General features: G+C 55.2%; 11 protein-coding genes and 4 non-coding genes across 15 annotated transcripts; 7 read left to right on the top strand and 8 right to left on the bottom strand.

Moving 5' to 3' along the window:
- Positions 1–247: 247 nt before the first annotated feature.
- On the bottom strand, positions 248–2,559 carry DL89DRAFT_266109 (uncharacterized protein). Its single transcript, XM_040886963.1, has 8 exons — positions 2,146–2,559; positions 1,865–1,946; positions 1,778–1,843; positions 1,576–1,714; positions 1,312–1,555; positions 846–1,290; positions 595–793; positions 248–565 (listed from the first exon to the last, which is right to left on the bottom strand). Exons 1-8 carry the CDS (start codon positions 2,306–2,308, stop codon positions 392–394), a joined length of 1,512 nt encoding a protein of 503 aa, XP_040744596.1. The 5' UTR covers positions 2,309–2,559; the 3' UTR covers positions 248–391.
- A 1,152-nt stretch (positions 2,560–3,711) lies between these two features.
- Positions 3,712–4,819, top strand: DL89DRAFT_266108 (UAA transporter; the record flags this gene model as incomplete). The annotated part of the gene is made up of 3 exons (XM_040886962.1): positions 3,712–4,320; positions 4,353–4,730; positions 4,774–4,819. Coding segments are annotated over 3 exons (1,017 nt in total), but the record flags the coding sequence as incomplete, so codon positions are not given.
- A 44-nt stretch (positions 4,820–4,863) lies between these two features.
- Positions 4,864–6,663, top strand: DL89DRAFT_119552 (uncharacterized protein). Its single transcript, XM_040883190.1, has 2 exons — positions 4,864–5,147; positions 5,219–6,663. The coding sequence occupies exons 1-2, from the start codon at positions 4,910–4,912 to the stop codon at positions 6,343–6,345; spliced, it is 1,365 nt and encodes a 454-aa protein (XP_040744594.1). The 5' UTR covers positions 4,864–4,909; the 3' UTR covers positions 6,346–6,663.
- Positions 6,664–6,980: 317 nt separating this feature from the next.
- On the top strand, positions 6,981–7,923 carry DL89DRAFT_274394 (uncharacterized protein; the record flags this gene model as incomplete). The annotated part of the gene is made up of 2 exons (XM_040889181.1): positions 6,981–7,631; positions 7,861–7,923. The coding sequence occupies 2 exons, from the start codon at positions 6,981–6,983 to the stop codon at positions 7,921–7,923; spliced, it is 714 nt and encodes a 237-aa protein (XP_040744593.1).
- A 111-nt stretch (positions 7,924–8,034) lies between these two features.
- On the top strand, positions 8,035–9,641 carry DL89DRAFT_266107 (uncharacterized protein). Its single transcript, XM_040886961.1, has one exon. It carries the CDS (start codon positions 8,073–8,075, stop codon positions 9,567–9,569), a length of 1,497 nt encoding a protein of 498 aa, XP_040744592.1. The 5' UTR covers positions 8,035–8,072; the 3' UTR covers positions 9,570–9,641.
- Positions 9,604–12,197, bottom strand: DL89DRAFT_119529 (uncharacterized protein). The gene is made up of 2 exons (XM_040883188.1): positions 11,631–12,197; positions 9,604–11,539 (listed from the first exon to the last, which is right to left on the bottom strand). The coding sequence occupies exons 1-2, from the start codon at positions 12,019–12,021 to the stop codon at positions 9,639–9,641; spliced, it is 2,292 nt and encodes a 763-aa protein (XP_040744591.1). The 5' UTR covers positions 12,022–12,197; the 3' UTR covers positions 9,604–9,638.
- A 1,075-nt stretch (positions 12,198–13,272) lies between these two features.
- On the bottom strand, positions 13,273–15,467 carry DL89DRAFT_119542 (P-loop containing nucleoside triphosphate hydrolase protein). Its single transcript, XM_040883189.1, has one exon. The coding sequence runs from the start codon at positions 15,196–15,198 to the stop codon at positions 13,339–13,341; it is 1,860 nt and encodes a 619-aa protein (XP_040744590.1). The 5' UTR covers positions 15,199–15,467; the 3' UTR covers positions 13,273–13,338.
- An 828-nt stretch (positions 15,468–16,295) lies between these two features.
- On the top strand, positions 16,296–16,368 carry DL89DRAFT_t61. Its single transcript has one exon. It is a non-coding gene; the product is annotated as a tRNA-Phe (tRNA).
- A 599-nt stretch (positions 16,369–16,967) lies between these two features.
- DL89DRAFT_266105 (uncharacterized protein) lies at positions 16,968–19,088 on the bottom strand. The gene has a single exon (XM_040886960.1). The coding sequence runs from the start codon at positions 19,067–19,069 to the stop codon at positions 17,132–17,134; it is 1,938 nt and encodes a 645-aa protein (XP_040744589.1). The 5' UTR covers positions 19,070–19,088; the 3' UTR covers positions 16,968–17,131.
- A 282-nt stretch (positions 19,089–19,370) lies between these two features.
- DL89DRAFT_t46 lies at positions 19,371–19,452 on the bottom strand. The gene has a single exon. It is a non-coding gene; the product is annotated as a tRNA-Ser (tRNA).
- A 715-nt stretch (positions 19,453–20,167) lies between these two features.
- On the top strand, positions 20,168–22,108 carry DL89DRAFT_291672 (uncharacterized protein; the record flags this gene model as incomplete). The annotated part of the gene is made up of 1 exon (XM_040890224.1): positions 20,168–22,108. The coding sequence occupies one exon, from the start codon at positions 20,168–20,170 to the stop codon at positions 22,106–22,108; it is 1,941 nt and encodes a 646-aa protein (XP_040744588.1).
- A 176-nt stretch (positions 22,109–22,284) lies between these two features.
- Positions 22,285–23,317, top strand: DL89DRAFT_119517 (uncharacterized protein). The gene has a single exon (XM_040883187.1). It carries the CDS (start codon positions 22,612–22,614, stop codon positions 23,236–23,238), a length of 627 nt encoding a protein of 208 aa, XP_040744587.1. The 5' UTR covers positions 22,285–22,611; the 3' UTR covers positions 23,239–23,317.
- Positions 23,318–23,377: 60 nt separating this feature from the next.
- DL89DRAFT_t45 lies at positions 23,378–23,451 on the bottom strand. Its single transcript has one exon. It is a non-coding gene; the product is annotated as a tRNA-Asn (tRNA).
- Positions 23,452–24,247: 796 nt separating this feature from the next.
- On the bottom strand, positions 24,248–24,320 carry DL89DRAFT_t44. Its single transcript has one exon. It is a non-coding gene; the product is annotated as a tRNA-Arg (tRNA).
- A 141-nt stretch (positions 24,321–24,461) lies between these two features.
- DL89DRAFT_266104 (ribonuclease H-like protein) lies at positions 24,462–25,425 on the bottom strand. Its single transcript, XM_040886959.1, has one exon. The coding sequence runs from the start codon at positions 25,363–25,365 to the stop codon at positions 24,535–24,537; it is 831 nt and encodes a 276-aa protein (XP_040744586.1). The 5' UTR covers positions 25,366–25,425; the 3' UTR covers positions 24,462–24,534.
- Between the last annotated feature and the right edge of the window lie 467 nt (positions 25,426–25,892).

Below are 25,892 nucleotides of genomic sequence, written 5' to 3'. Positions count from 1 at the left end.
CTCCGCAAGCACATTGTACGGGTATTCATGGCGGAGGACATTGAGCGGGAATTTCCGGCAACCCAGATTGGAGTGTGCAGGCAGGCAGAGTGTCCCGTATGTCTGGAGAAGATTGGCAGTGAGTGCATGGTGCGGAGGATGCCATGCGAACACATTTTCCATGTGCCTTGCATTGATCCATGGCTGACTACCAACGCAGTGTGCCCAGTATGCCGCTGCGACTTGGTGATGTGCTAGAGGAAGGTGCGGCTTTGTACTTTTATAATATTCTTTGTGCAAACCCCGTTGGAAGAGTTAACACACATGTAATACAGATAGCTATATCGCTATAATATAGTTTTACAATTTTGTGGTGGTGATGACATGTAGAACAGATTTAGTACGGGTAGTATCAGTAGTAGTTTGTGTTACGACGCGGTGCTGGCTGTGGCTGTGGCTGTGGCTGTGGCTGTGGCTGTGGCTGCGACTGTAGCTGCTGCTGTGGATGCTGTGGATGCTGCTGATGTTGCTGATAGCGCTGCTGACTGTGCTGGTACTGGTACTGGTGCTGCTGGTGCTGATACTGCTCGTGATTTGGATGGATTGTTGTAGGACACAGCCTCGCTCATCTGCCCAGTGGTGGCCAAGTAGCCTTGCCCCGCCGGGTGTTTGCTCGGCTGCGCTATGCCGGCGATGTGGCTTTCTTCGTCTCTGGTGGTTTCCATCCTCCTGGTGGCCCTGCAGTGTCTCGGAGCCCATCCCCATGGTTTTCTCCTCGTCCATTTTGATCTGGATGACTGAGGCAATGGCGATCCTCGCAATAGTTGAAGAGTGTGTCGTCAGGCGAAAGATGCACAACGGTGGACTTTCTCTGCATCAGCTGGTCGGCTTCGGACATGGCGACTCCCAGCACGACATGCTCATGATTGAGGTCCTTTGGTATCTTGTTTGCATGTCCCTGCTTCACAGCTGTCTTCAGCGCCTCCTGCACCTGGGGCTCGGACCGGAGTGCCTGGATTGCTGCTGCACCGCCCAGCATCTGCGCTGTAGCTTTGCTCAGGTCTGCCTGCGGACCAAAAAGTAGGCTGTGGTAGTACTCGGCAGTGCGCTTGTCAATGGCGCAGGACCTGTCAAAGTCGTCCAGCGAAATGGGCCCATTGCTGTCCACAGCCGCGTCACGCGAGGTGGCCTTTTTGAACAGACTGCTTATGATTTTATGCATGGCCAGGGTGCCCTTGTCTGGCTGCGGAGTACGGGTGGAATCCGCCGTACATTTGAGGACGGTTGGCACCGATGGCTGTAGCCAGAATGCTTGTCCAGTTCATCCCCCACCACCGCCAGGCGGGCGTGGGCCTTGTGCCGGGCGCTGGCTGTTGGAAGAGGTAGAGCCTCCAGGGCCCTTGACAAAGTCGTAGGCAGTGTAGATGAACGCGGCGTTTTCGACATGGTTCATCCACGAGGGTTTCTGGTACTGGGCATTATCTCGCTTATTGCGGCTCCGAAGTTTGTGGTAAGCGAAGGTCCCAATAGTGCCCACAATAGGGACGAGGTCGGCGTAGCTAAGGTGCTCCATCAGCTTCCTTTGAGGGCACCGACGAATCCACCTTGCTTCCTGTGCATCGGTGGCCGGGCTACCGGATAGTCAGAGTCAGAGCTATACTCGGAGCTGCCGGAATAGTAGCCGCTGCCCGCGGCGCTGGGGGGTGGGCGACCAGGCCCCATTGGTGGGCCGGCCCTGGGGCATCAGGTGGCCGGCCAAGCCCCATGGGCGGACGACCTGGCCCCATCGGAGGCCGACCCTGGGCCATGGGTGGGGGGCCTGGGATTCATTGGTGGCGGGTGGAATGCCGGGCCAGTAGGCGGCCTCAGAATTGGACGCGGATACGTTCCGTAGCGGTTAACCTGCGGCGGACGACCATTGCCTGCGTATTCGCCGTACTCGGACCCCTGTGCACTCGACACCGGCCCTCCATCCGGGCCATACCCCTGGTGGTTATTGTATTGGTATTGCTGTGGGGGCGGGCGCTGCGGCGGGCCAGGGGTCACCGTGATACTGGCCTCCATATGCTGGATATCCGTGCTGCTGCCCCACGGGCGGCAGTGGCGGGGCTGGCGGGCGGACTGGCTGTGCGGCATAGTGATGGTGCTGCTGCTGGTGGCCGATACCTGGCTCTGGGTCTCGGCGTTTCTGCTGCTGCGCATTGCCCATCAAGCCGCTTGCCTCAGAGATGATGTTTGGCACGCTCCCGTTGATAACGTTGACGTTGTTCATTCCCTGGTAGCTGTAGTTGGCCTCATAGGGCGCGGTTGGCTGCATTTTCTGCGCCATGGCGTTTGCTGGAGGAAAATAATAGGGAAGCTATAAGAACATAAAGCAACAGTGCGAAAAAGCTTAATATCCTGTAATGAACTAGGATAGTGGGAGAAAAAAAGATATAGTGAATGGGAAAAAGGTTCAAGATGTGCGCCTATTTTTTAAGCTGCTTTTTGGGCGGCAGTGGGTCCTGCGAGATGCAGACCTTTTGTACCTTGCGTCCAAAGAGAATCCCTGAATAAAGGAAAGGGGGCAGTGGCAGCGGCCAAGAAAAATTAGGGACAAATTGAATGCGCCCATGTCAGAGGAGGAAAAACAGGGCTGGTGTTTTTGCTGTATGCCCACCACTCATCCACCCTCTCGAAAGCCAATGTGGTCACAAGGCATATGCATGTCATCATGCCATGACCACAATGTTTTCCTTCCGCACTGTCATAAATTCACCTCTTTCCTGTCAAAGAAAAGAGCTGACACCTTACTAACCCTGACCACAGTGTGCAACCACTATTCCTTTTCGGTAATCGTTGGTACGTATCAGGATATGTCGAGATGGGGAAGCAACAGCAGACGGAGATTGGGGATCTGGGAAGAGGGATACGGTGGTATAAAGCTGCAGAGCACCTTGTTCTGTTTTGACATGTACACACATACTCTCCCGCAGCAACACTAGCCTATTGTTTGAGAAAACAGGTTGTATGCAGATACCCATCGGGTGTCTCTGGTTTTTTGCGTCTCCCAGGCGTGATCTGCAGCTGTTCCAATTCGCTGGCCAGAGCTGTCAAACACTGTGTATTAATACAGCATTCAAGGTTCACCGTGCCAGGCCATTTGAGAATACCAGGTGATAGCTGCAGAGGTTTCGGGAGGGATGGAGATCCAGGATGGGGGGGCGTGTACTACAAGGCAGCACGAAGTATTCGCCTAGCATGTATGTAGATTGTGTCGCATTGTAGCGCTTATTGCCCTAGACGCACAGTACCCGGATCCAATAATGCCTACACATTTCCTTTCTGCATACTTGGACTGAAATTAGCTGATTTCTGGCAGAGCGCCGATTTTTAATTAATAGGCAGCCCGATACCCTGTGTATCTGTATACCACTCCAAACTGGTGGCAATGAGGTCACATGCTTAATCGGACATGGGCGGTAAATCCACGATCACTGGATTCCACTCCCTCTCTGCGAACCAGGGTCGCCACGTCACAGCACGGATTTCCTTTCCTGGCCCGATCAGGGGGCGAACCAGGGGGAAGAGTATTCCAGCTTCTCATACATCCCTCTCCACTCCAGCGACGATTTTTTAATAGACCTTTTGTGAAAAGCACCTTATTCTTTACTCCACAGCCTGCTTCTGTAATATTTCATAATTGTACACTACACATTCTGCGCATGGAATTAACAGCGTTTATAGCCAGCGGGTGGCTGTCGGTGCTTGGGCTTTATATTCGGCGGGTGCTGCTCGAACGTGTTTGCGCTGGAGCACCTTGTGCGGGAGGTGCCGAAGAGCGGCAACCTGATAACGTTTGCGCAATTCCTGTTCATCACGCTGATTGGACTGCCGTCGTACGTATACGTGCCAGCTCGGTCGTTCTTGCCGCGACTGCGGGCGCGGCGGGTGCCCTTGCGACGGTGGGCGGTGATGGTGGGGCTGTATTTCTTGGTTTCGGTTCTGAACAACATTGCGCTGGGGTACCGGATCTCGATTCCATTGCATATTGTGTTCCGGTCGAGCGGGCTGATGGCGAATATGGCGTGCGGGTACGTGGTGATGGGCAAGCGGTATCCGGTGAAGCAGGTGGTCGCTGTGCTAATGGTGTCGGTGGGAGTGGTGGTGGCGACATTGGCAAGCGTCACACAGCACGATGCGGAAGGAGCGGATGAGTCGTTGATAGGGATTGCGCTATTGACCATGGGCGTGTTCCTGGCGGCCATGCTGGGGCTGTACCAGGAGACGACGTACAAAAAGTACGGCAAACACTGGCAAGAGGGCCTGTTCTACAACCATGCGCTGGCACTGCCGATGTTTGTGATTTTTAGGGCGCGATATCATGGCACAAGGTGCGAGCGCTGAGCAGGTCGCAGCCGGTCAGCCTGGCGACACTGCCGGGCGTAGGAGCGGTGTGCCCAGATGTTTCAGTGCCGGGCCTGTGGGTGTCGCTGGTGGCGAATATTCTGTCGCAGCTGGTGTGCGTGTCGGGGGTGCATAGATTGACGTCGATGTCGTCGTCGCTGACGCTCAATGTAGTGCTGAATCTGCGCAAGCTGGTGAGCCTGGTGCTGTCGGTTGTGCTGTTCAAGAATACTGTAAATAGCGGCATGATTGCCGGCTGCGCGATGGTGTTTGTGGGCACGTTTGCGTACTCGCAAATAAAGCCATTGCCGGCGCATGTGCAGATGGGCGCGGGGAAAAGCGACTCGGGTTCGGAGGTTGCTGTTGTTCCAGGCAAGACGCAGGCGGACGGGTCGGTCCTCAGGCAAGGTCAACCGGCGAGGCGCTGGGAAAAAATAGATTTCTTTTTTTTTTTTTTTTTCGTGAACATGAAGGGAACTTGGCAAAGCTGGGCTGGGATACTGGTCCTGTGATTGCAAGATCAGCTAATCCGTGAGGAGCCCATATGGTTGGAAGTGTTATTGCAAAGGGTTTATTATTTTGTTTAACGCGCAGGCGGGGCGCGGCGTATAGACACGTTTGTACTTGTTTACCTGTCTCTGGCGTCCTACTCTGTTCAGCCTCCCTCCATACGCACATTCTGCACGCAACATTGCATAGTGGACGCACACAAAGGGGAAAATTCAGCGCATTTAACAAGCACAGGCAAACCACACTGGGAACACGTTTTTATTCGCATACAGGTAGGCACCAACTGCCTTGGACAAAATTAAATAAAGCGCGACTTCCGTTATTTAATCATACGCATATTTAGGTCCCCCTACACAGTCCGCGAGGAGACGCTTCAACCCTTTTGTTTTTCTTGCGAGGGCAGGAATGAGCACACAAGATACAGACGACTTAGAGCGGCCAGAGCAAAGCGCGTCGGGCAGCGCAGGGTCGGAGGACTGCACAAGCGGACTAGGCAGCGACGCATGCACAGACGAGGAGGCAGCGGAAGGCAGCGGGGATGAAGTAGAGAGCGATCCGGGCGCAGAGGTAGAGGAGGAGACGGAGAGCGAAGGCATGGAGGTGGACGCATTAGCTGAAGCCTCTGAGAGTGCAGAGTCGTCGTCTGAAGAGGAAGAAGAGGAGCAGCCAGCGGTCGTGGTTGATATAGGCGAGATTGAGGGATCTTCAGGCGAGGAGCCTGAATCGGAAGAAGAGTCCGAATCAGAGTCTTCCGAGGAAGAGACCGGGGTCGAGCAACAAGAAACCGAGGAAGCTGAGGAGGAGGTCGAAGAAGAAGTCGAAGAGGAAGTCGAAGAAACCACAGACTCTGAAGAGGAGGAGGAGGAGGAGGAGGAGGATGAATCCAGCGGCGAAGTAGAGGCCACCGAAGAGGTAGAAAGCGAATCTGAAGAGGAAACAGAGTCGTCAGAAGAGGATACTGTCGTACAGGCGCAAACAGCAGAAGCCATGGAGGTGGAGGAGGACGACCCTGATGATTCGGACGACCAAGAGGCTGAAAGCGAATCGGGAACCTCGGAAGAGGAGGAGGAGGATGAGGAGGAGGATGAGGAGGAGGATGAGGAGGAGGATGAGAGAGAAGAAACGGAGGAGGTTAGCGTCGAGCTACAGGTGGCCGAAGAGACATCAGACAGCGAGGTCATGGAGGAGGAGGAAGAGGAGGAAGAGGAAGAGGAGGCCAGCGGCTCGGAGACGTCTGGATCAACGTCAGATGGCGAGCAAGAGGGCGAGGCTGTGGCTGAGGAAGAGATCGAGGAGCTTCCACCCTTGGGAGCAATTCCCGAGGATTCGGACGATGCGGAATTCGTCGGGTCGGCGGAGTCATCGGAGGCTGAGTCATCGGAAGCTGAGTCGTCAGAAGCTGAGCGTTCAGGGGCAGAGCTGGGGAACGGTTGCGGCACAGCCTGCGCAGCGCCGACCAGCCAAATGTAGACGACCAACCACGCAAGCGGAGGCGAGTGGTACCGGAGCTAATCTCAGCCAGCGACGAGGCGACGGTCAGCGACAGCGCACGGGCGCTGAAGGCAGCGCAAGATCACGTGCCGCGCAAGCGCAAACTGGCAGCCTCGCTGCTGGCACTGACGGCAGGGCTCCCCAATGACAGCGAGACAGCGACACCGGTGCGCGCGCAGAGCCCACCAGCAATACTCGACAAGCCGCGGGAGGAGCGCAGCTACCGGGAGTTCTTTCCTGATTTGGCAGAGGACGCACCGCTGCTAGTGCAGTTCCGACGGGCAGAGTCGTCGGGGCAGTCGTCGGTGGCCAGCACGCCGGTGCCGCAGACGACGGAGCCCAGCAGCCTGACGATCAAGCTGCTGTTCAACGACCCGAACCCGCCGCAGTCGCCGCCGGTCGCATTGGGACGCGGCAAGGGAGCGGGGTCGTTTTCTGGCACGCCACAGTCGTCGGTGGTGGTGCTGGCGCCGAAGAAGCCGGTGCTGGCGCTGCCGTCGGCGCAGGTGCGGAAGCTGGAAGGACAGGCGGGTCAGTACCGGCCGGCAGAGTTTGAACGGCCGTCAGCGCACTATATCCGCAACGTCGAGCTGACGGAGACAGATCTGGCAGAGATGGTTGAGTACGACCTGGAGGACATTGACCGCGAGTGGCTGCGGCAAGCGAACCGGGAACGAGCCGAGAGCGGAGTCGCGTCAGATGTGTCGGCGAATGTACTGGAGACGATTGTGGACGGGCTGGAGAAGGAGTGGTTTGACCTGACCAAGGACGCGCAGAAGGCAATCTCGGCGCAGCACCAGGAGCAGCTGCCAGCCGAGGACGCGGCGTGTGCGATCTGCGGCGAGGAGGAGTGCGACAACACAAACGCAATTGTGTTCTGCGACGGCTGCAATCTGGCGGTCCACCAGGACTGCTACGGAGTGCCGTATATCCCCGAGGGCCAGTGGCTGTGCCGACGGTGCATGCTGGCGCCTGACAAGGCCGTCGCGTGCATGTTCTGTCCGCAGCGCGGCGGGGCATTCAAGAAGACCACAGCCAACAAGTGGGCGCACCTGCTGTGTGCGCTGTGGATCCCCGAGGTGGGCATAGCCAACACCGTCTACATGGAGCCGATCGACTCGGTGGACCAGATCCCGCGGTCTCGCTGGCGCCTGTACTGCCACCTGTGCCACCGCAAGCAGGGCGCGTGCATCCAGTGCGCCCACCGGCAGTGCGTGACGGCCTTCCATGCCACGTGCGCGCGCAAGGCCCGGCTCGCCATGATCGTCAAGCAGGATCGGCTCACGGGCGAGCCGGTGTTCCGTGCATATTGCGAGAAGCACACGCCAGCCAGCCACCGCGCGCAAATCGACCTGGCAGCGCCCCTCAAAGCCATCAGCCAGCGCCGCGCGCTCTCCTCGGCCTCGGCCAGCCTGGCGCGGGCAGCCAACGGCCACAGCTCGCCTGCCACGGCATGGCCGCCCACCAGCACCGAGCTGCTGCGCTCGCCGACAGCGGAAACCACGCGGCAGTTCCAGGCGGCCAGCCGTGGCAGCACCGATGCGTCGCTGCGGCTGACGATGGCGGTGTATAATCCGGACCGCCCGGTGCTGAATGCACATGTGTATGGGCAGGTGCTGCGCAAACTGGCCACTGCGCGGTCGGGGCTTGCGCAGCGGCCGCAGCTGGTGGGGCAGGTGGCGCGGTACTGGGCATTGAAGCGCGCGATGCGGCACGGCGCGCCGCTGCTGAAGCGGCTGCATCTGGAGCCGTGGACAGCGTCGGCTACGCAGCAGCGGGCACTGGAGATGGCCGAGGGCCAGCGCCAGGCGTTTGTGCGGCGGCTGCGCACGGACCTGGAGCGCGTGCGGCTGCTGGTCGAGAGCGTGCGGAGGCGCGAGCGCGAGAAGCTCAAGCGCACGCGCCTGCAGACCGACTATCTGCAGCAGGCGATTGATCCACTGACGCCAATCATGAGGTCGGTCATTGACGAGCTGATTGACAAGCGTGACCCGCGCGGCGTGCTGAGCCGCCCGGTCAGCACCGACGAGGCCCCCGACTACCTGTCGCTGATCCACCAGCCCATGGATTTCGGCACCATGCGGCAGAAGCTGGACGAGTTCGAGTACTGTGGCATGGACGAGTTTGAGCGCGACCTTTTGCTGGTAGTCAATAACTGCACGACGTACAATAAGCCCGGCACGTACTACTTCCGGCTGGCCGTGCGCGTCAAAAAGCACATTGAGCGGCTGATGGGCGAGGCAAGGCGGCAGATCGAGCGGCTGCCGATCGACCCAAAGACCGGGCGCATGCTGGTTGATATCGACATGGACATTTTTGCCCTCAACAGCCGCGTGCCGGAGCCGCCCAGCCCGCTGCAGGCCGACACAGACAGCAAGGCCCTGGCACCAGCAGAAGCGAGTCCCAAGGAGCCTTCACCTGCAGCCGATAATGGCAGCCAGGCAGTGGTCCAGGCAGACCTGCCAATGACGCGGTCGCGCAGCCGCACAAAGGCCGAAGAAGAAGCAGCGCCGATGACAAACGGGACCAGCAAAGCAGCGCCGACGAACGGACACGCCGACGGCAAACCGCCCAAGAATATGCGCGGATGGGCCTGGGTAGCCGAGCCGGCCGACGATGCTGAAGACGCGCGGCGGCTGACTCTGTTCGAGCAGCTGTCGGTGCCGCCGCCCGACATCCGCCGCAGCAGCCGCGCGCGCCGCCAGACGCCCGACTCGGCAGTGCCCGACGACATCAACGTCATCACCACGCGGCTGCGCAAGGACTCGGGCAAGACGCAAAAGCGCCCACACGAATCCTCGCTGCCCGTTGAGATGGCAGCTCCGGCGAAGCGCGCCAAGACTCGCCATGCGCAGGCAATGGAGCAGGACGTCGAGTACCGGCCGGGCACGCTGGTGTGGGCAAAGATGGCGTCGTATCCGTGGTTCCCGGCTGAGATCGTCGACCCCAAAAGCCCCAGGGTTCCTGAGGAAGTCCACAAGGACCGCCATGCCGACAGTGTCGCGCTGGTGTGCTTCTTCGGCGCCAGCCGGTCGTGGAAATGGGTCGCCGGGCAGCACGTGTGCCGGCTGGGCGTCACCATGGAGGACGACCGCCGGCTGTACAAGGCCAAGCTGTCGCGGTCGGCGGGCATGACCAAAAACGTGCGTGCTGCGTATGCCGAGGCGTGCCAAAGCGGTGGGATCGAGCCGCTGGCACCATGAGACTTGGGAGAAAAAAAATTACTTTAATGCGCTAAAACAAGTGGGATAAGAAGAAAGAGTAATACATGTTCACAGGTCGTTGACGCTCCACACAAACAGGAAGCGGCGGCTGACGGTCCCCTGGCGGCGCTCCTTGGCGGTGCCCATGACCTGGATGACGGTGCTGCCGCCGCTGACATTGCGGTCCTTGGCGACAGCGGTGCCCGGCAGCCCGAGCTCACTGCTGTCGCGCCTGGCCCGCATCTTCTTCTGCGGCGGCGGGCTGGGGATGCGCGGGAACGCGTCGCTGCACAGCGCGGCCGGCAGCGGCAGCCGCTGCGAGCCGCTGGGCTTGCGCACGGTCAGGTTGACCAGGCGCGGGGCGAACGGCGCATTGGTCAGGGTGTTGCCGCCAAACTCGCCGCAGATGCCCGACATCGACACGACCCGGGCCGAGGTCCTCCCGATGCTCTCCAGGAACGCCTGCTTGGCCGACAGAGTCTCCTGCTCCGACAGACCGGGCATGGCCTGGCCATGGACCACCTGCAGGTTTCTGCCTATGCGCCGTAGCTGCTCGGCCGCCAGGCTGAGCTCCTGGTTGCGCCACTGGCGGCGCTGGCGGGCGCGGAACCGCGCAAACTCGGCGCTGGGGACCGTCACATTGCGCAGCTCGTGCAGCCACAGGTCGCGGTCCGGCAGCGACCCCAAAAGAATGTACACGCGGCACTGCCAGTCGCAGTACTGCACCAGCGCCGCGTCGTCGTCGTCCAGGTCGTTCACGTTAATGTCCCGCAGCGTCGCCTCCATGGCGTCGGACTGGCGCGGGTGTGCGCTCTGCCTTCTATGCCTGTCGGTCATGGCCAAAGGCGACAGCCGCAGCTCAATGCCCGTCGGCCCCAGATTGACCAGGTCGGTTTCGGGCACCCCGGCGTCATGCAGATGGAACAGCGGGATGGCTGTCACCGGCTCGTGCTCCTTCTCATTGTCGAAGAGCTCGATGCGCGCGCTGCTGAGCACCGCCCAGTACCGCTTCCACGTGGAGATGCGCCCGCTGCGGGTGAACACGCTGACAAACCCGCGCAGCCTGGGCTGCCGGTCGTCACGGTCTGCCTTTTCCCACTGCATCTCGGTCTCTTGCCTGCGGCGCTGCTGCATCATGCGCTCCTCGCTGATGCGCTCCTGCTGCTGCCTGGCCAGCCGCTCCTCGTACGTCTCGTTGACCAGAATGCCGTACTCCAGCAGCACCTGCACCTCGACGTGGTTGCCGCCGCGCATCGCCTCCTGCGCCTGGTTGACTGCAGGCAAAGTCAGCGTGGTGCGGCGCTTCTCGCGCCTATCGACGCGGAAGTCCAGGAAGACCTCGCCCAGGGACTGCGGCGTGATCTGCGAGGCATTGGAGAATGTGCGCAGCCGCGGCCGGAACACCGACGCTTCGGTTGCTGTGGTGTTGGCGCGCGCCCGTGGGAAATACCCAGAGAACCGCGAGCTCTCGGGTGCCTGGCTGAAGTCGCTGGTGGAGCTGGTGGGCGAGTACACCGAGTGTCTTTGGATTTCAAGCGGCCGGCCGCTTTCGTCCGTCGCCTCTTCCAGAAGCACGTCGTCCTGCAGGAACGTCGTGCTGGGCGAAAGAGACACCCGCGACTTGTTGCCGGCGTACACCGGGTCATTGGCTATGTGCTTGTTGCGGAACATCTTGGAGAACAGCCCCGAGATGCGCTTCTTGGACTTCACCGTCTGCGTGGTCGCCACGCTGACCTGCGACCCCAGATGCAGCTTACTCATTGTTATCCGCGATATCGTCGGGTGCCGACGCACCGGCGCCACGTGCGTCCCCAGCACCGCCAGGTTGAATGTGAACTGCCGCGATACGTCAAACACAAACGTGTCGTCCATCTTGGCCGCCCACACATTGCCGCCCGTGCACTGTGTCTGCACCGGCGCTATCGCAAACTTCTCGTCGCCCACCTGTGCCACGCACTGCAAGTTCATGGCTACATGGAAAATACCGGTTAGCAGTTACGAACAAAAAAACACACACACAACCCTCGCTCAACTGCTTTGGTAACTGCCACTTTTACTTACGCTTGTTTGCTCCCACCTGCCTGACCTCCAATACCTTGACAACAAACATGCCGTCATTGTAGCAGTCGTCACTGCGCTGCAGCCCGCCAAAACCCCCCGTCCCGTGAATGCTCGACCTGCGCATTGTGCGGCGGTTGACCGAGCTCGAGTTTGTCTTGTACGAGCTGGTGGTCGACGGGTTGCGCTCGGCCACAGGCAGCTCCTGCGCCGAGTTGTTGATCCAGTCCATGAGCTCCGGCGCCAGGCTCTTGGTTGTCGTCTTCTGGATATGCACGCGTGGCTTGCTGGCAGACAAATCGCTAATGTACAGGGACTCGTGGCTGGCCTTGGCCCGCAGCTCGCCGCCAGAGGTCTTGTCCACCACCACCCAGCTGTCTACCATAGATGCCATTATTTGAGAAAGAGATTACGAGAAAAGATAAATGCGATGCTGTGGATATAGAAATGTGCTTTTTGCTTTGTGTGGAAACGGGGATGAGGAAATGAAGAAGGTGGAAGGAGGGTGTGGTTTTTTTTTTCTCTGGGCGCTTGCGCCCACGAGGATGGCCAGCCAGGCGGTGTTTTAAATAGTCTGAAGGGCGAATAAAAGCACCAAGGGTCCTGTTTTTGGGTCGAACCAACCAGGCTCGGGCAGTAGTAGAGGGAAAAAATTAGGGACACTTTTTTCCTCACTCTTGCTTTGTTGGGGCTCATGGCGAGTGATTGGCGAGAGCAGTGCAAGGCAACCCATGTAAACACCCAGGCCAAAAAGACCAGCCCTTTCTCCATCGGCTTTTGCTCTTATGCACTCGCACTATTCGACTGCCAGACGCGCATGTCATTTCCTCTGCGAACACCTGTATCACAATCGTGAATACGCTTTTTCCTCCCAGTGTGTCCTGTTTTGTGTCTGTTTCAGGACACATGCACATTGTATTTCTGGACGTCTGTAAACATACACCAGCTGGTTCTTCTCACCAACCGACGGCCCATCATAGCGCAGACAAGAAATGCATCTATATTTATTTTTGCCGCTTTCGTTTGTTAATTGCCTCCATCCGAGCGGAGACACTGCGCAAAAAAAGCTAGCAAGCATCGGTTGTTCCCAGGACAATAGCCAGGCTGCAAGCGGTTCTGCTGATGATGCTTGCCGACAATACCCCGCAAATATGCAGTCGCTACTAAAAATACGTCCCGCAAGCTTGGCCCCCCGTAGTTTTTGCTGATGCCCAGAAAAAATACCAGTGCAATAATAAGCCAAAGTACTATACCAGCAGCGCCTGCCAAATAGCCAGTTCTGATGCCCTTGCGTGCTCCGCACGTATAGTGCCACAAAGGATGCTGCTTTCCCCTCGGGGATTTACAGCCTGCGATGCCTGATGACCTGGATAGTGAGCCGCTGATGACCAAGGGGCAGAATGGGACAGAATTCAAGATTTTGAGTTTTGTGCAGCTGGCAGCCACTGTGCAATTCCAAAAACGACACTATCCTCGTCTGCTGATACTTGGAACCGCACTATTGCCCGCCTCTCCCGTCTTTTCCCCCACCACCGCTCGCGCTCTATTTTGCGTGCTCGCACCTTATTGCATGAATTAGAATTCGCCGATTTTATTTTAACCAAAACCGGGATCCTTTGGAGACGACAACAGGGTGTTGGGCGGACCCAGAGATCCGTTTCCGAATTGGTGGACCCCCCGCAAGCTTCCTCGGATCTCCCCAATATCTGCTTTACTGCTTGATGGTGATGCCCTTGCGCAGCGACTCCTTGTACTTCTCGATCGAGCCCTCAAACTTGGTAATCTGCTTGTTCTCGCACAGCCACAGCTCCTTGGCCACCTGGCTGATGAGCCGGAAGTCGTGCGACACCAGCACAACGCCGCCGCTGAAGTGGTTGATCGCATCCGCCAGCCCATCAATGGCCTCGGGCGCCAGACCGTTGGTCGGCTCGTCAAACAGAATAATGCCCGGCGCCTGCTGCGCAATCTCGGCAAACACCAGCCGGCTCTTCAGCCCATCCGACAGCGTGCTGATCGGGCTGGTCTGGTGGCCACCCGACAGACCGAACCGCCCCAGGTTCTGCCGCCAGAAGTCTATGTCCTGCGAGATCTTCGGGAACTTGTCGCGCAGATAGTCGATCGGCGACTTGTCCTGGTCCAGCTGGTCGTTCGAGTGCTGGCTGTACTTGGCCAGCTTCAGCTGCGTGTGCCGCTGCACACGGCCCTCGGTCGCGTCCAGCTCGCCCGTCATCAGCTTCAGCAGCGTACTCTTGCCGGTTCCGTTCGGGCCGATCAGCGCAATCCGCGAGTCCATGTCCACTGCCGCGTCAACCTCCCAGTACAGCGCATTGTCGGGGTTGCCGTCGTACGAGAACGTCACGTCGTCGAAGCTCAGCACAGGAGGCGGCAGCTTGGGCGTGTCCGGGAACCGGAACACGTACTTGCGGTCAGCCTCCACCTTCTCAATCAGACCCGCCGCCTCCATCTTGTCAATGATCTTCTGCTTCGACTTGGCCTGCCGCACAAGGTTCGCGTACGTACCCGCCGACGCAATGAACTTTTTGATGTGCTCAATCTCCGCCTGCTGCTTCTCGTACGCCTTCATCTGGTTGACCTCGTTTTCGGCCTTGGTCCGCACGAACGTGTCGTAGTTACCACCATAGTACACCAACCGCCGCTTCGGCGTCAGGTGGATGATGTGCGTGCACACGTTGTTGAGGAAGTCCTGCGAGTGCGACACAATCAGCAGAATCCGGTTGTACGTCTTCATGTACTCCTCAAGGTACACCACCGACTGCAGATCAAGATGGTTCGTCGGGTCGTCCATCAGCAGCACCGTCGGCTTCTTGAACAGGCACTTGGCCAGCGCCACACGCATACGCCAGCCTCCAGACAGACTCTTGGTCGGCATCTTCATGCGCTCCTTATCGAATCCCAGTCCATGCAGCAGCTCGGCCGCGCGCGGCTCAAACGTGCTGGCATCCAGCTGATCAATACGCTCGTAGATATCGTCAATCAGAGGGTTGTCCGCGCCCTCCTCAGACGCCAGCAGATCCTCCAGCTCGTGCTCGAGACGGATCAGCTCGTCCTGCGCCGTCTTGACAACATACTCGAGCGACGAGAGCTCCGTGGGCTCCGCCTCCTCGCTCAGCAGATACGTGTCCATGTGCGGCGGCAGCTCAATGTCGCCCTCGGCAATTGACCGCAGGAATGTCGTCTTACCACTGCCGTTGTCGCCAAGCAGACCGTACCGGTTGCCAAAGTTGAGCTCCACCGACGCATTCTCAATCAGCATGCGTCCGTGGAACGACAGCGTGTATGAGTCAATCTGGATGTCGCGCGACAGCGGCGCCGATGTCAGAACTCCGGTCGCGGACCGATCAACCACCAGCTTCAGCTGGCTCATCGTCTTGGCCAGACCCTTGCCACCCTCAGTGCCCGTCGGCGTCGCCGTTCCGGGTGTGGCGGTGCCGGGCGTGCTGGCTCCGGAGGCCTCACCGGCATTGCCGGCATTACCAGCATTGCCAGACTTGGCCGCTGCCTTGGCCGCCTTCGCTGCGAGACGCTTCTGCTTGGATGCGGAAACTGCCATGGTCGTTTATGTTATGAAAGAAAGTACTAGCGTAAACGGTATATGCCCGGTGTATTCTATATGTTTGCTTTTCGGCTTTGTTCCTCCCTCTAATAGAGTCCTGGAAAAAAGTATGAGGAAAATAGGTGTCGAGTACTGCTGAAAAGAGAAGAAAAGCTTCAATCTGCTCGCTCTTTTCGCCGCTACGCTCTATTGATTTTTGGTGCTCTCTTGAGGCAAATAAAAATTTTTTACTGGTATCCAACTGAGCAAAAAAATAAAAAATTTTCCCCAAAGCTGTTGGGGCACCAGAGGTCACCGGCCCTCATTGGCCAGCCAGGCTCTTTTCTTGCCTTCCTCCCCAAAAAAAAATATAGCAGTGTGATGTCCAGCTGACGTCAATGCTCTGAGGAAAAAGGCTAGGCCACAGTTGGAACTCGCTCGTACGCTGCTTGTGCTGTGCGCTTGCTTCACCAGATGGGGGAGGCGCCGTGCATGTGTGTTCCCGTGGCCACACCAAATGCCGCGTCTGCTGGGCAGCGTTAGCCTAGATATGCTTGTTTGAAATACCTGTGGTAGGTGTGTATTAACATCGCTTGGCTGCTTCTGGGAAAGCAACTGCTTATCAGGATGCGTGGCTTAATATATAGCGATACTGTCGACAGCGATCAGAAAAGCAGTCACTCGACCAGGATCTGAGATAAATGATCCCACGCTCTACACAGGTTTCATGATGTTGTTGTGGGGAAGCTATCCTACAAAATGGTCGGCATGTATCTGGGTATAAATCTGGCCACAAACCAATGATGTTTGAGTACAGCTATACTAGAGTGCATCCACACATTCGCCGAAACAGATTCAGATAATAAAAGCAGTACACCAAGTGATTTCAAGTCATGGATGCTCCATCGTAGACTCACAAACCGTGCAATGAGATGCTATCCGTAATTGGGACATCTAACCTTTCATTTGGAGATATCATCTATGAGCAGCGATAGCGAAGGTCAGCGGAGAAAGCAACGAATTCTAAGGTGACCAATGTCCTATAGAGTTAAACGTTTTATTTTTCAAGGTTTCCAGAGTTCGGGATCTAATCTGGTTTGATCTTCGATGGTTCTGGGGCTTTAGCTCATCTGGGAGAGCGTATGACTGAAGTTCATAAGGCACCGTGTTCGATCCACGGAAGCCCCACTACGGATCTATTTTTGCTCGCCAGATCGCCATACTCTTTTGGATCGTCCCAGTGCTCGACACACTGGTTTGCCCCAACCGGTGGTGCTCATCCATGCCACGTTTGCTTTTTGCTCAGTCGATTGTGCATGCATATTGTTGTCATTCGGGCAACCCCATGCCATGTCCCTCAGAGGACCAAGAGCCAGCAATCGTATTGGTTGCCTCTTGCCGCTTCGGGCACTGGCAGTACATATTTATATGCATTCGCTCGTTGTCGCTTGTCCGATAAGATATGTTTGGCAAGCCATTCGTCTGCTGGATACTGAATCTATGTACAGGCAAGCAGAAAAGACCAGTCGAATATCTGTCTTTGCTGCAAGTGCTTTCAAGTGAGAAGCATAGGGAATGGGGAATAGGGAACCGCACTGGGTGTTTGACGATGGTCCTGTCATTTAGCAACAGGCCGCTGTGATATTTATACCTGATGAGCAGGGCCTAGCAGAGCCATTTTTCTGGATAATAAAACACACAGATCCAAATATCTGGACAATACCACAATGAAATGTCGAAATTGATTGGAAGCCATTGCCGCCAAACACCTTACTTCTAAGCAAAGCCTTCCTTCTACTGCTTGTGCACATGGCGCATAACGATGCATCTGAGAAATGGACGGTGTGGTTAACAAAATAGCTGCAAGGCTGGAAAGCGATGTTTATAAATGGGCATTGAAAACTGATGGAGGTGGAATGGAGGGGACATTTACATATGCACATGTTCACCACTAGCACCCATCAGGAACACTGCTGTCATCGGTATGCCTGCCCCATCCACCACCTGGTGCATTGACACCAAGTCCGCGCTTGGCAAATGCACCCCAGATCTCGCACCTGTTCTTGCCACCAGTCAGATTCTGCTCGGCCTGAATTATGGCATTGCGTGCATCGATAAACGTTGGGTTGCACGGCTGCAGCTTCATCCCGTCAAGCAGGATCTGGAGCATGATGGAGTTGCCCTTGGTCAGGTCGTGGGCAAAGATGTCATCGGCAAAGCCATTCTTGTCAATCAGCGCCCACATCACTTCATACAGAATTTCAGCCCACACCTCGCCGATGGCATGCACTTCCTGGTAGTCCATGCGGTCGAGGTAGCTGTATGTTGATGGGTTGGTGTCCATGCTGGTTGAGTACGGATAGTTGCGAATCCCCTTGGTGTACACATAGTGGCCCAGCACGAGGTCAGCGTCATGTGTATCAGTGCTCTTGAGGCGCAGGATAGTCGACACTGCATCGCTCCACCCCTCGCCCATGCCACCCGACTCGCCATCATTCAGGCAGTCGGTATTGGCGGGCCCACCTGTCAGCCGGTTCGAGATTCCATGGGTGAACTCGTGTGCTACAATGTCCTGCTCAAAGTCGCCGTCGCGGTTTGGCATAGTCTGGGTCCATGTATACATACGCATGCGCGGACGCTGGCCATCGGGAGGCGTGGCAAAGTTGGCATTGTTGGTGCCAGAGCCGTCCTGGGCATTGGCAATGACGCCATCCCCGCCAACCCCTCTGCCGCTAAAGTTCTCATCCTGGAAGTTGCCTGCAGCCTCATCAAAGCCGTAGATGTAGGACAGATCGTGCATGATGTTGTTGGTATAGAACAGCTGCACAATAGCTGCGTCAATGTATGACTCTGGTGGCTGCGACAAGTTGAGGGGAAAATCGAACACATTGCCGGGGCCAGCTTTCGGGCGGTGGTTTGTCTGCCATGTCGGGCCACCGGTTGGGTTGGACTGTGCCCAGACATTGTTGCCGTAGGTCGAGCCCTTGGTGACCCAGCCCTTTGGACTGGCATCCTTGCTTGCTGGGTCAGCAACCAGTGTGTGCCTGCCATCTTCAGGAGACAGCACATCCTTGGCATAGACATTGTATGATTCAGACTGCGAGTACCAGTCGTAGAGGGCGAGCACATTGTGCGAAGAAGTGTCGATGCTTGCAGTCCACCAGTGGTCCTGCTGCTCGGCATTGACACGCCAGACGCTGGATACTGAGCCGTCAGCATTCTGCAAGAGAGCAGAGGTAATACGGGCAGTTCCATCGATGGCAAAGTGTGCAGGCAAGTTCGTGACAGTGAGCCCAGACGATGAGTCAAAGCTGGTTGCCGCCATGCCACCAAGGTCAGTGTCGGCAAGTGGTGCTTGGATGTGGTTGGCCAAAGCAAGAAGGGCCGCTCTGGCAGAGTCTGTTGAGAGAGCAGCTGATGAAAAGTCGGCATTGTTGCTAGCCAGAGGCCCAGGAGTAAATGAATGGCCAGACGAAATGACACGTCCATTCTTGTCAATGTTGACGTTTGCTACGGCATTGGTGACATGCAGGCCATCGTGGGTCTGGACCATGTAGACATGTGTTAGCCCTGTAGCAGTGTCGGTGTATGCATCGGTGATGTGGATGCTGTCCAGTTGGATGCCATGCTTCTGGTGCAGATAAGTGGCAGCAATCGACATGCTCTGCAGCAGCAAGGGGTCGCTGTGGGCAAGCGACGAGGAAAAGGCGGTAGGGCTTGCAATGGGGTTCAGAGACAGAGGAGTCTCGTAGACAGTAAATGGCTGTCTGTGGCTGAGAGCAGGGCTGAACGGCTTGGCTGGCGTGGAGAGCTGTCGCTGCTGTGGCTGGGAGATAAGCGCACAGGACAGAGCAGCAAAGTAAATGGTAGATACGAGTGGTTGGAGCATGGCTGGAGCATGGTTGGAGTGGAGGACAAGGTGAGGCAGGCGCTTCGTTCCATGTGGGTTGGAGCGCAATAAATACGCAGCTGCCAGCACAAGCAGCAGCCTTTACATAAGGCGTCGGGGGGGGCTGGGGACAGTGGCTTGCGGTGTGGTGGTGGGAAGCGTGACCCGGCCGGCTTAGGAATCGCCGGCGGTCCGCCAAAAGCAGCAGCAAAAACATGTGCAGGGCGTGACTTGGTCAGCACTCGGGGAGTGAGGATTGCCGAGGCCGGGGTGGGGCGGCAAAAGGAATGGGCAAAAGAATCGTCAGCGACAGGATTTGAACCTGTGCGGGCAGAGCCCAACAGATTTCGAGTCTGTCTCCTTAACCACTCGGACACACTGACGCTTATCCGGATCGAGCCGAGGCTCTGAGCCGATCAACTGCTGAAATTAGTAGGAAATAATGTATACATAAAGGAATTGAACAGTGGAGCAGTACGCTTGACACTGCATTCTTGCACTCTGCCGCTAATATAACCCCAGAACCTCCTGCTCCTTGGATACTACACACCAACAAATATACACATGCAAGAATGAACGTCAGCTGTCATGTTCCATAGTGCTATTGATATAATGCCACTGAGCGAAAGCAAGAACATACCAGCTTTCGATACCGCTTTTCGCAACCTATGCCATTTGTGCCTACGCATATTGGAGGGAATCGTTATCCGGTACCTCGCCACATCTAAAACAGCTCCAAAGAATTTTCTGCGCTAGTGTGCTAGTCTCAGAGTGCGAATGCCGCCATGTCAAGAAATCAAACAACAACTGCCACTGTTGACACGCTGCTGATACTAATAGATTTTGCCAGCATGGTGTGTTTAATCCAGAAAAGTAAAGTAGACAGGCAAACGGATGAGGCAGCGGCCAGCGTCTGTAGTAGACATGGCAGCTGCATTGTCAGTCAACCCAGACAGAGAAGCAGATCTCATTCCTGCTCCCAAGGAACTCAGCCTAATCACCCATTTTACACTCTCTGTCCACGTTTCTATAATAAATTAGCTCGATTATTGCGCAGTTCGGATCTTTATTTCAGCTGCTCTCGCTTTATGCTTAATAATGGAATTCTCAGGCACTTTGGCTGCGTTGCGTGAGGATCTTGCAGCATGCTGTCAGAAGCAGCCAGGCGAGGTACCGTGGCCGTGGATCGCAACGAAAGTAGCATCGCTGCTGACAGCACATGGAAATATGACGCGGACGGTTCTGTTAACTGAACTTGAAGCGTCATGGCACTCGCTAATAGCCAAGGAATCTGCGGATGGTGAGATATTCCGGACAGTTGATCCATTCCTAGGATGCTCTATTCCGCCACCGCTATCAACTCGTTTCCACCTGAAGGTTTTGCAGACACACAAGCTTCCAGGGACAGATATCTGGCTATGGAGCGTCTGCGGTGGACCGAGCTCAGGCAGTGAGCGGCGGTTGCGCACGGCAGACAAGCACATGGATATGTTTGTCCACGAGCGACACTGCCCGATGATTGACTCCAAGGAGTTTGCTGGGTTTTTTGACCAGCGGTGCATCTACGCAACAAACCTCAAGGCAGCAGATCGCGGGTGCGGGTCAGGCAGACCATTGCTAACACTTTTGCCTGACTGTGCACTTGTATTTGAGGTCAAAGTCGGGCCATCCAACAGTGCGCTGCAGGACACCACGCCTACTGACGAGCTCTTCTTGCGAGACATATTTGGCGTTGCTTTTAGCCGAGAAAGGTTCGTATATGCACGGGACCCAATATTCGATGCGAACCAGGTGTGGGGGAAGATTGAGCGCATTGAGCGTACCAGAGAGGAATTCGAAGACGGCCGGCCAGTCTCGTATGCCACCGTCAGCTGTCTGATCGAGCATGTGGAAGCACCATACCTGGTATCCATCCGATTTTACGATGCGGATATACCGCTGGTGCGGCTTTTCCATGATGATGACTACATTGGCTTGCTCTGCGCCGAGCAGGCCTCAGATACGGAGTTTGTCTATGGACTGCAGACAATTGCCTTCATCATGCGCGGCACACGCGCCTCATACAACGAGACATCACAAACAAGCGTTGCGTACAATGACCTCGGGTTCTTTGACTATCGGCGATACGCGCACCAGATCTCGATTGGCCAACTTGTGCCCGAGATCATCAACCTGACGATGATGGCGCGAGTCGTCGCAGTCTCTGAAAATTATCCGACCCAGGTAGAGAACGGCTCAACTTTGGACCGCTATGTTCTGCGCATCGGCGATGGAACAGGAGTATGCGATGCCACAGTTTGGGGTGAGCTTGGAAGAACCGCTGCCCGAACTATGCCTGGCCAACTGGTGGTGCTGCACAACTTTGAGACCCACGAGGACGAGAGCCCGAATCCACTCAACGACAGCAGAGTCATTATCAATGGGAGCCTTGCAATCCATGCACAGATATTCAATATCTCGCAGATGCCTGGAATGCTAAGCTGCTCTGAGCTGCGGGGATATTCGTTCCTGGCTGACATTGCAGGTGAGGCCAATTGCTACGTGCGTGCAGCGGTGACTGGGATACATAGTGCTGGTGATTTTGTCAAGGACTCGCGGGACCAAGTAGGGATAACAAGGTTTGCCCACAAAAAGTGCAGGCGAGCTGTTGTTCCCTCTGCACGTCTAGACGGCACTGTGCTGGAATCACTCAAGAGCGACTACGAGTTTAGCTGCCAGCGCTGCAAAATCAAAGAGGTCCCAGACATTGATGTTGTGTGGGAGTTTGCGCTTACAGCAGAAATCGATGACGGGACTGACTGTTGTACTGCAGATGTCTCGCCGGAAGCTGCAGCAACAATCCTGGGGATATCACCATCGCAGTTCCTGTCACTGTCCGCCGAGCACAAACAGCACCAACAACTGAAGAGTCCCTTAGGGCTGGAGTTTGTCATTTCGCTGACATCGTTTATCGACGGCGGTGGTGATAGTGGCCCTTTGTTGCGCATTGAAGCAGCATGTCCGATAGATAGGGTAGGGATGTCTGGGATACATGTGTGATATGGTTTGTGGTTTCTAAGCGAATCGTCCTTTTACGGATATCCACCAGAGGGATTGCCACTTTTCACCTTGATCTGCATTACGGCTGACAAATACAAGCTCGACATACGTGGCATTTATGGGTATGATTAGCACTCTTTCACATTGTGCATGTGAGGGGAGAGTGGTTTTTTACAGCCTCCTCTTATAGCTGTCCAATTTGTAAGCATGACAGCAGGAGCCCCTTTGGCCTTTCCTTTACATCATTTTTGATAGAGCTAACCTCTTGATACAAACTATCCATGCTTACAAACATCTTCATGCTGTAAACATTACTGTCTCTTGCAAGCTGCATTGTGCAAAAAATAGTCCGAACTCCGCAGAATGCCAACCAACGCCACCTGGTGACAACCATCCAAAAACATATAAATTGCAACACATACCAATCTAGCACCTTCACTTTCACTACTTGCCATAATATACTTTTCGTTGACAACCCACACTCAAACACCCACAAAGCAACCATGTCTACCTATGTTCTTCGTTACTTCCCTCTCAAGGCTCGCGCCGAGACCTGCCGTGCCCTGCTGAGCTACAACGATTCTGAGTACAGCGATGAGGCCCCTGTCTGGCCCCAGGATAAAGTCAACCAGCCGGTTGGCCAGCTCCCCGTCCTGATCGAGACTGATGAGTCTGGAAACGTTTTTGAGCTTAGCGAGTCTCTGGCAATTGAGCACTACCTGGCAGCCAAGCACGGCTTGCTTGTCAACGGCACCCCTCAAGACAGTGCCCGCCAAGATGAGCTACGCCATCAGCTTGTTGATATTTTCAACTATGCCCCAAGACACCGCTTTACTGTTGAGGAGGCTCGCCCGTCTATCAAGGAACGGTTTGAGACCCAGGTCCAGTTCTTCATCAAATACCACGAGAACCATCTCAAGAACAACGGCTCCAACGGCCACTATTTTGGCAACGAAATCACATACATGGATGTAGCTCTCGTTGCAACCTTGCGCTCGATTAACGACTTTGGAAACCAGTGCCTGTCAGGCATGTCGGACTTTTTCACTCCGGAAAAGGCACCCCTGATCAACAAGGTTGTTGAGGTTGTCAGTGCTGACCCGAAGATGGCAAAGTACCTTAGCAAGTAAAATCTTTCTTGGATAGCCATTGCCTATAATAATAACCGTCGAACCATCTGATTGGTGATATGGAGAAGTAAGACGACACATATCCATTGCCTCTGGAGACGTGGACAAATAGCAAAAGAGAGCTGGGACAAAAAGACACCGCTCTCGGATAGGCTCGAACTATCAACCTCCTGATTAACAGTCAGACGCGCTAACCAGTTGCGCCACGAAAGCAGATACAGCACCAACACCGTTTTCTGCCAGCATCCAAAAATAATGTATATATTATAATTCTGTGACCTTGTGTCAGGCATTCCATGGACCAGCGGCAAATCCATGGGCACATCATGGTGATCATCCACTGATGTGAGAGATCGTCGAAGCTGCCCTTTTGCGATATTTCCGCATACCAAGATCGAGGTAGGCGCCGATAAAAATAGGAGTAAGGACCGGTGTCCCAGAAAGCTGAGCTTTAGTCCTTATGGCCAATAATTAATCGGGATCCGTGTCAGATCATTGTATGTTCGACCATGATGGATGTCTCCGCAGGATCCACATAAAAGTACAACAATATGACAGTAGCTCTTGGATTCGATAGTATTTTTCAGTAGGTTTTTCGTGTATCTAAATTGTTCACCATCGACGGAATGGAGCAGATTTAGTGCAAACCAAAGAATACTCAACTCGTATATGTGCACTCGGCACTCGTCAAAACAAGCAGCCCCCCGTATTTCTTCATACTCCTCTACACTCTCTGTGTGTGTCGACTACTTCATCAAACCCCTATTTTATTCCCGTAAGCAAGCATTATTAAAGATGGCAATGGCTGATGCCACTCCCACGATGATAGCCGGGCCTGTCGAGGCAGGCCATGGCAGAACAATTCAAAAATAATGTATATATGTCTACATGCTATTCATATAGGCAGTAGAACCCACCAAATAGCTGCGCAAAACAGTAGGTCACAAATCAACATAACCAAGCTGAAGATACAAAGGCTCAGATACAAAATTGAGCGAAAAAGAAATGTCGACCACGCCAGGACTCGAACCTGGAATCGCTTGATCCGTAGTCAAGCGCCTTATCCATTGGGCCACGCGGCCACCGACATACTCGGATTCTGATTTCCCGAAATTACGAATATATATAAATTAGATGTTTTGGTGTACATGGCGAAGCATACTATGCCTATTCTATTCATACTTTCCACTGTATCCCACGTACATCTTCAACATGATATTCAGCTGTTTGAGTCACTGCAAAAGTTATTGAGGAATTTTTGTCACTGATTGGCATTGCATTCTTATGGCTAAGGATCTAGTCATTTATACGCAGCATCTCGAGCAGTCTGGCGGCTTCCAAGTATGCTAGGTAATCGTCATCCTCGGAGTCGTAGTATTCATCAGACTCATAGTAGTCATCATAGTCGTCGTCATCGTCATCGTCATCCCACTCGTACTCTTCATAGTATTCCTCCACTGCCTCATTTGCCAGGTCGTTTGCCGCTCCCGAGCACAGGTTTCCACTCTCGACTGAGTCATGCTCAACAGATATACGCAGTTTGGAGTTGCGGAATTCGTGGACAAGCCGCTGGATCAGATCACGATTCTGCACATCATACCCACGGCTCGTTGTCCACCCGTTCTGCACCCATTTGTCGTACCCTTCGAACAAGCAGTGTAAAACATATTTCGACTTAGTATAGACTACCACCTGGTAATCGATATTCGTGTCGTACCGACGGATCCCAGAATGCACAATCTGCAGAGCCCGCAGAACGCCTGTCAAATCGGCACGCAAGTTTGTCTGTCGGCCATCCGCCAGTACTTCGGACAGGTTGTTTGGGTCGTTGCAGCCGAAATATACACCCACTCCGCCCACTGCGCCCGGCTGTCCGTTGCCCTTGCAGATGCCGTCAGTGTAGACGTGGAGGATTTGTGAGGGTCCACGCCCGCGTGATACATACCAGCGGTACCGGTTGAAGAAGCGCTTTGAGCCCAAGTCAATGTAGTCTTCGGCGTCCTCCAGCGAGTAGAAGACACGCATGTCGTTGTTAGAATAACCGTCAGTTTGATACCGTGCTGATTCGTAGTCCTCATAAACGCCAACGGTATAGCCAGCGGCCACCGCGTAATACCTGTCGTCCATTGTAAAAAAAAAACTGTGAGGTAGCGAGGGATGAAGAGGAGCAACGGTGACACAGGACAGGGTGGGAAGCGAAGCCGGTGAAGGCGAGGATGGGTTTTAGAAAGTGATCAGCGGCTGTGGCTTGCAGCTCTGATCCAAACCTAGTTGTTTCTGGACCCAATTCTTAATTAAGAGAATCATAGAGAACTAAATTTAACCCTAGGCAATTCGCCTCCGCGCTGGTGGCCTTAGCTGCCATTATTGCACATAACTAGAGCATCCTGTTGTATATAGCCCTTCCTACCCATGCTTACGGATCTAGAGCAGGAGATATAAACCTTGATAGGGTGTAGCATGAACTTAGCCTTCAGCCAGGTGATTGACTGGCGGCTAGTGTGTCAAGCGAGGTGAAGCAGCAATACGGGTCTGAGCAGAGCATCGACTGGACAACAGTTGCTGAAAGTGTTCTAAAGAAGCATACACACTATGGGGAGTGGCTAAGCCGAGTAGACCAAGTCGAACCTGGTATCTAGATACCCGAAGGTGGA

The sequence above is a fragment of the Linderina pennispora genome (assembly GCF_002104995.1).
Source record: "Linderina pennispora strain ATCC 12442 chromosome Unknown DL89scaffold_4, whole genome shotgun sequence".
Taxonomy (NCBI): domain Eukaryota; kingdom Fungi; phylum Kickxellomycota; class Kickxellomycetes; order Kickxellales; family Kickxellaceae; genus Linderina; species Linderina pennispora.
Note: the sequence above shows the minus strand (reverse complement) of the source record. Positions and strands in the feature narration are given on the sequence as shown.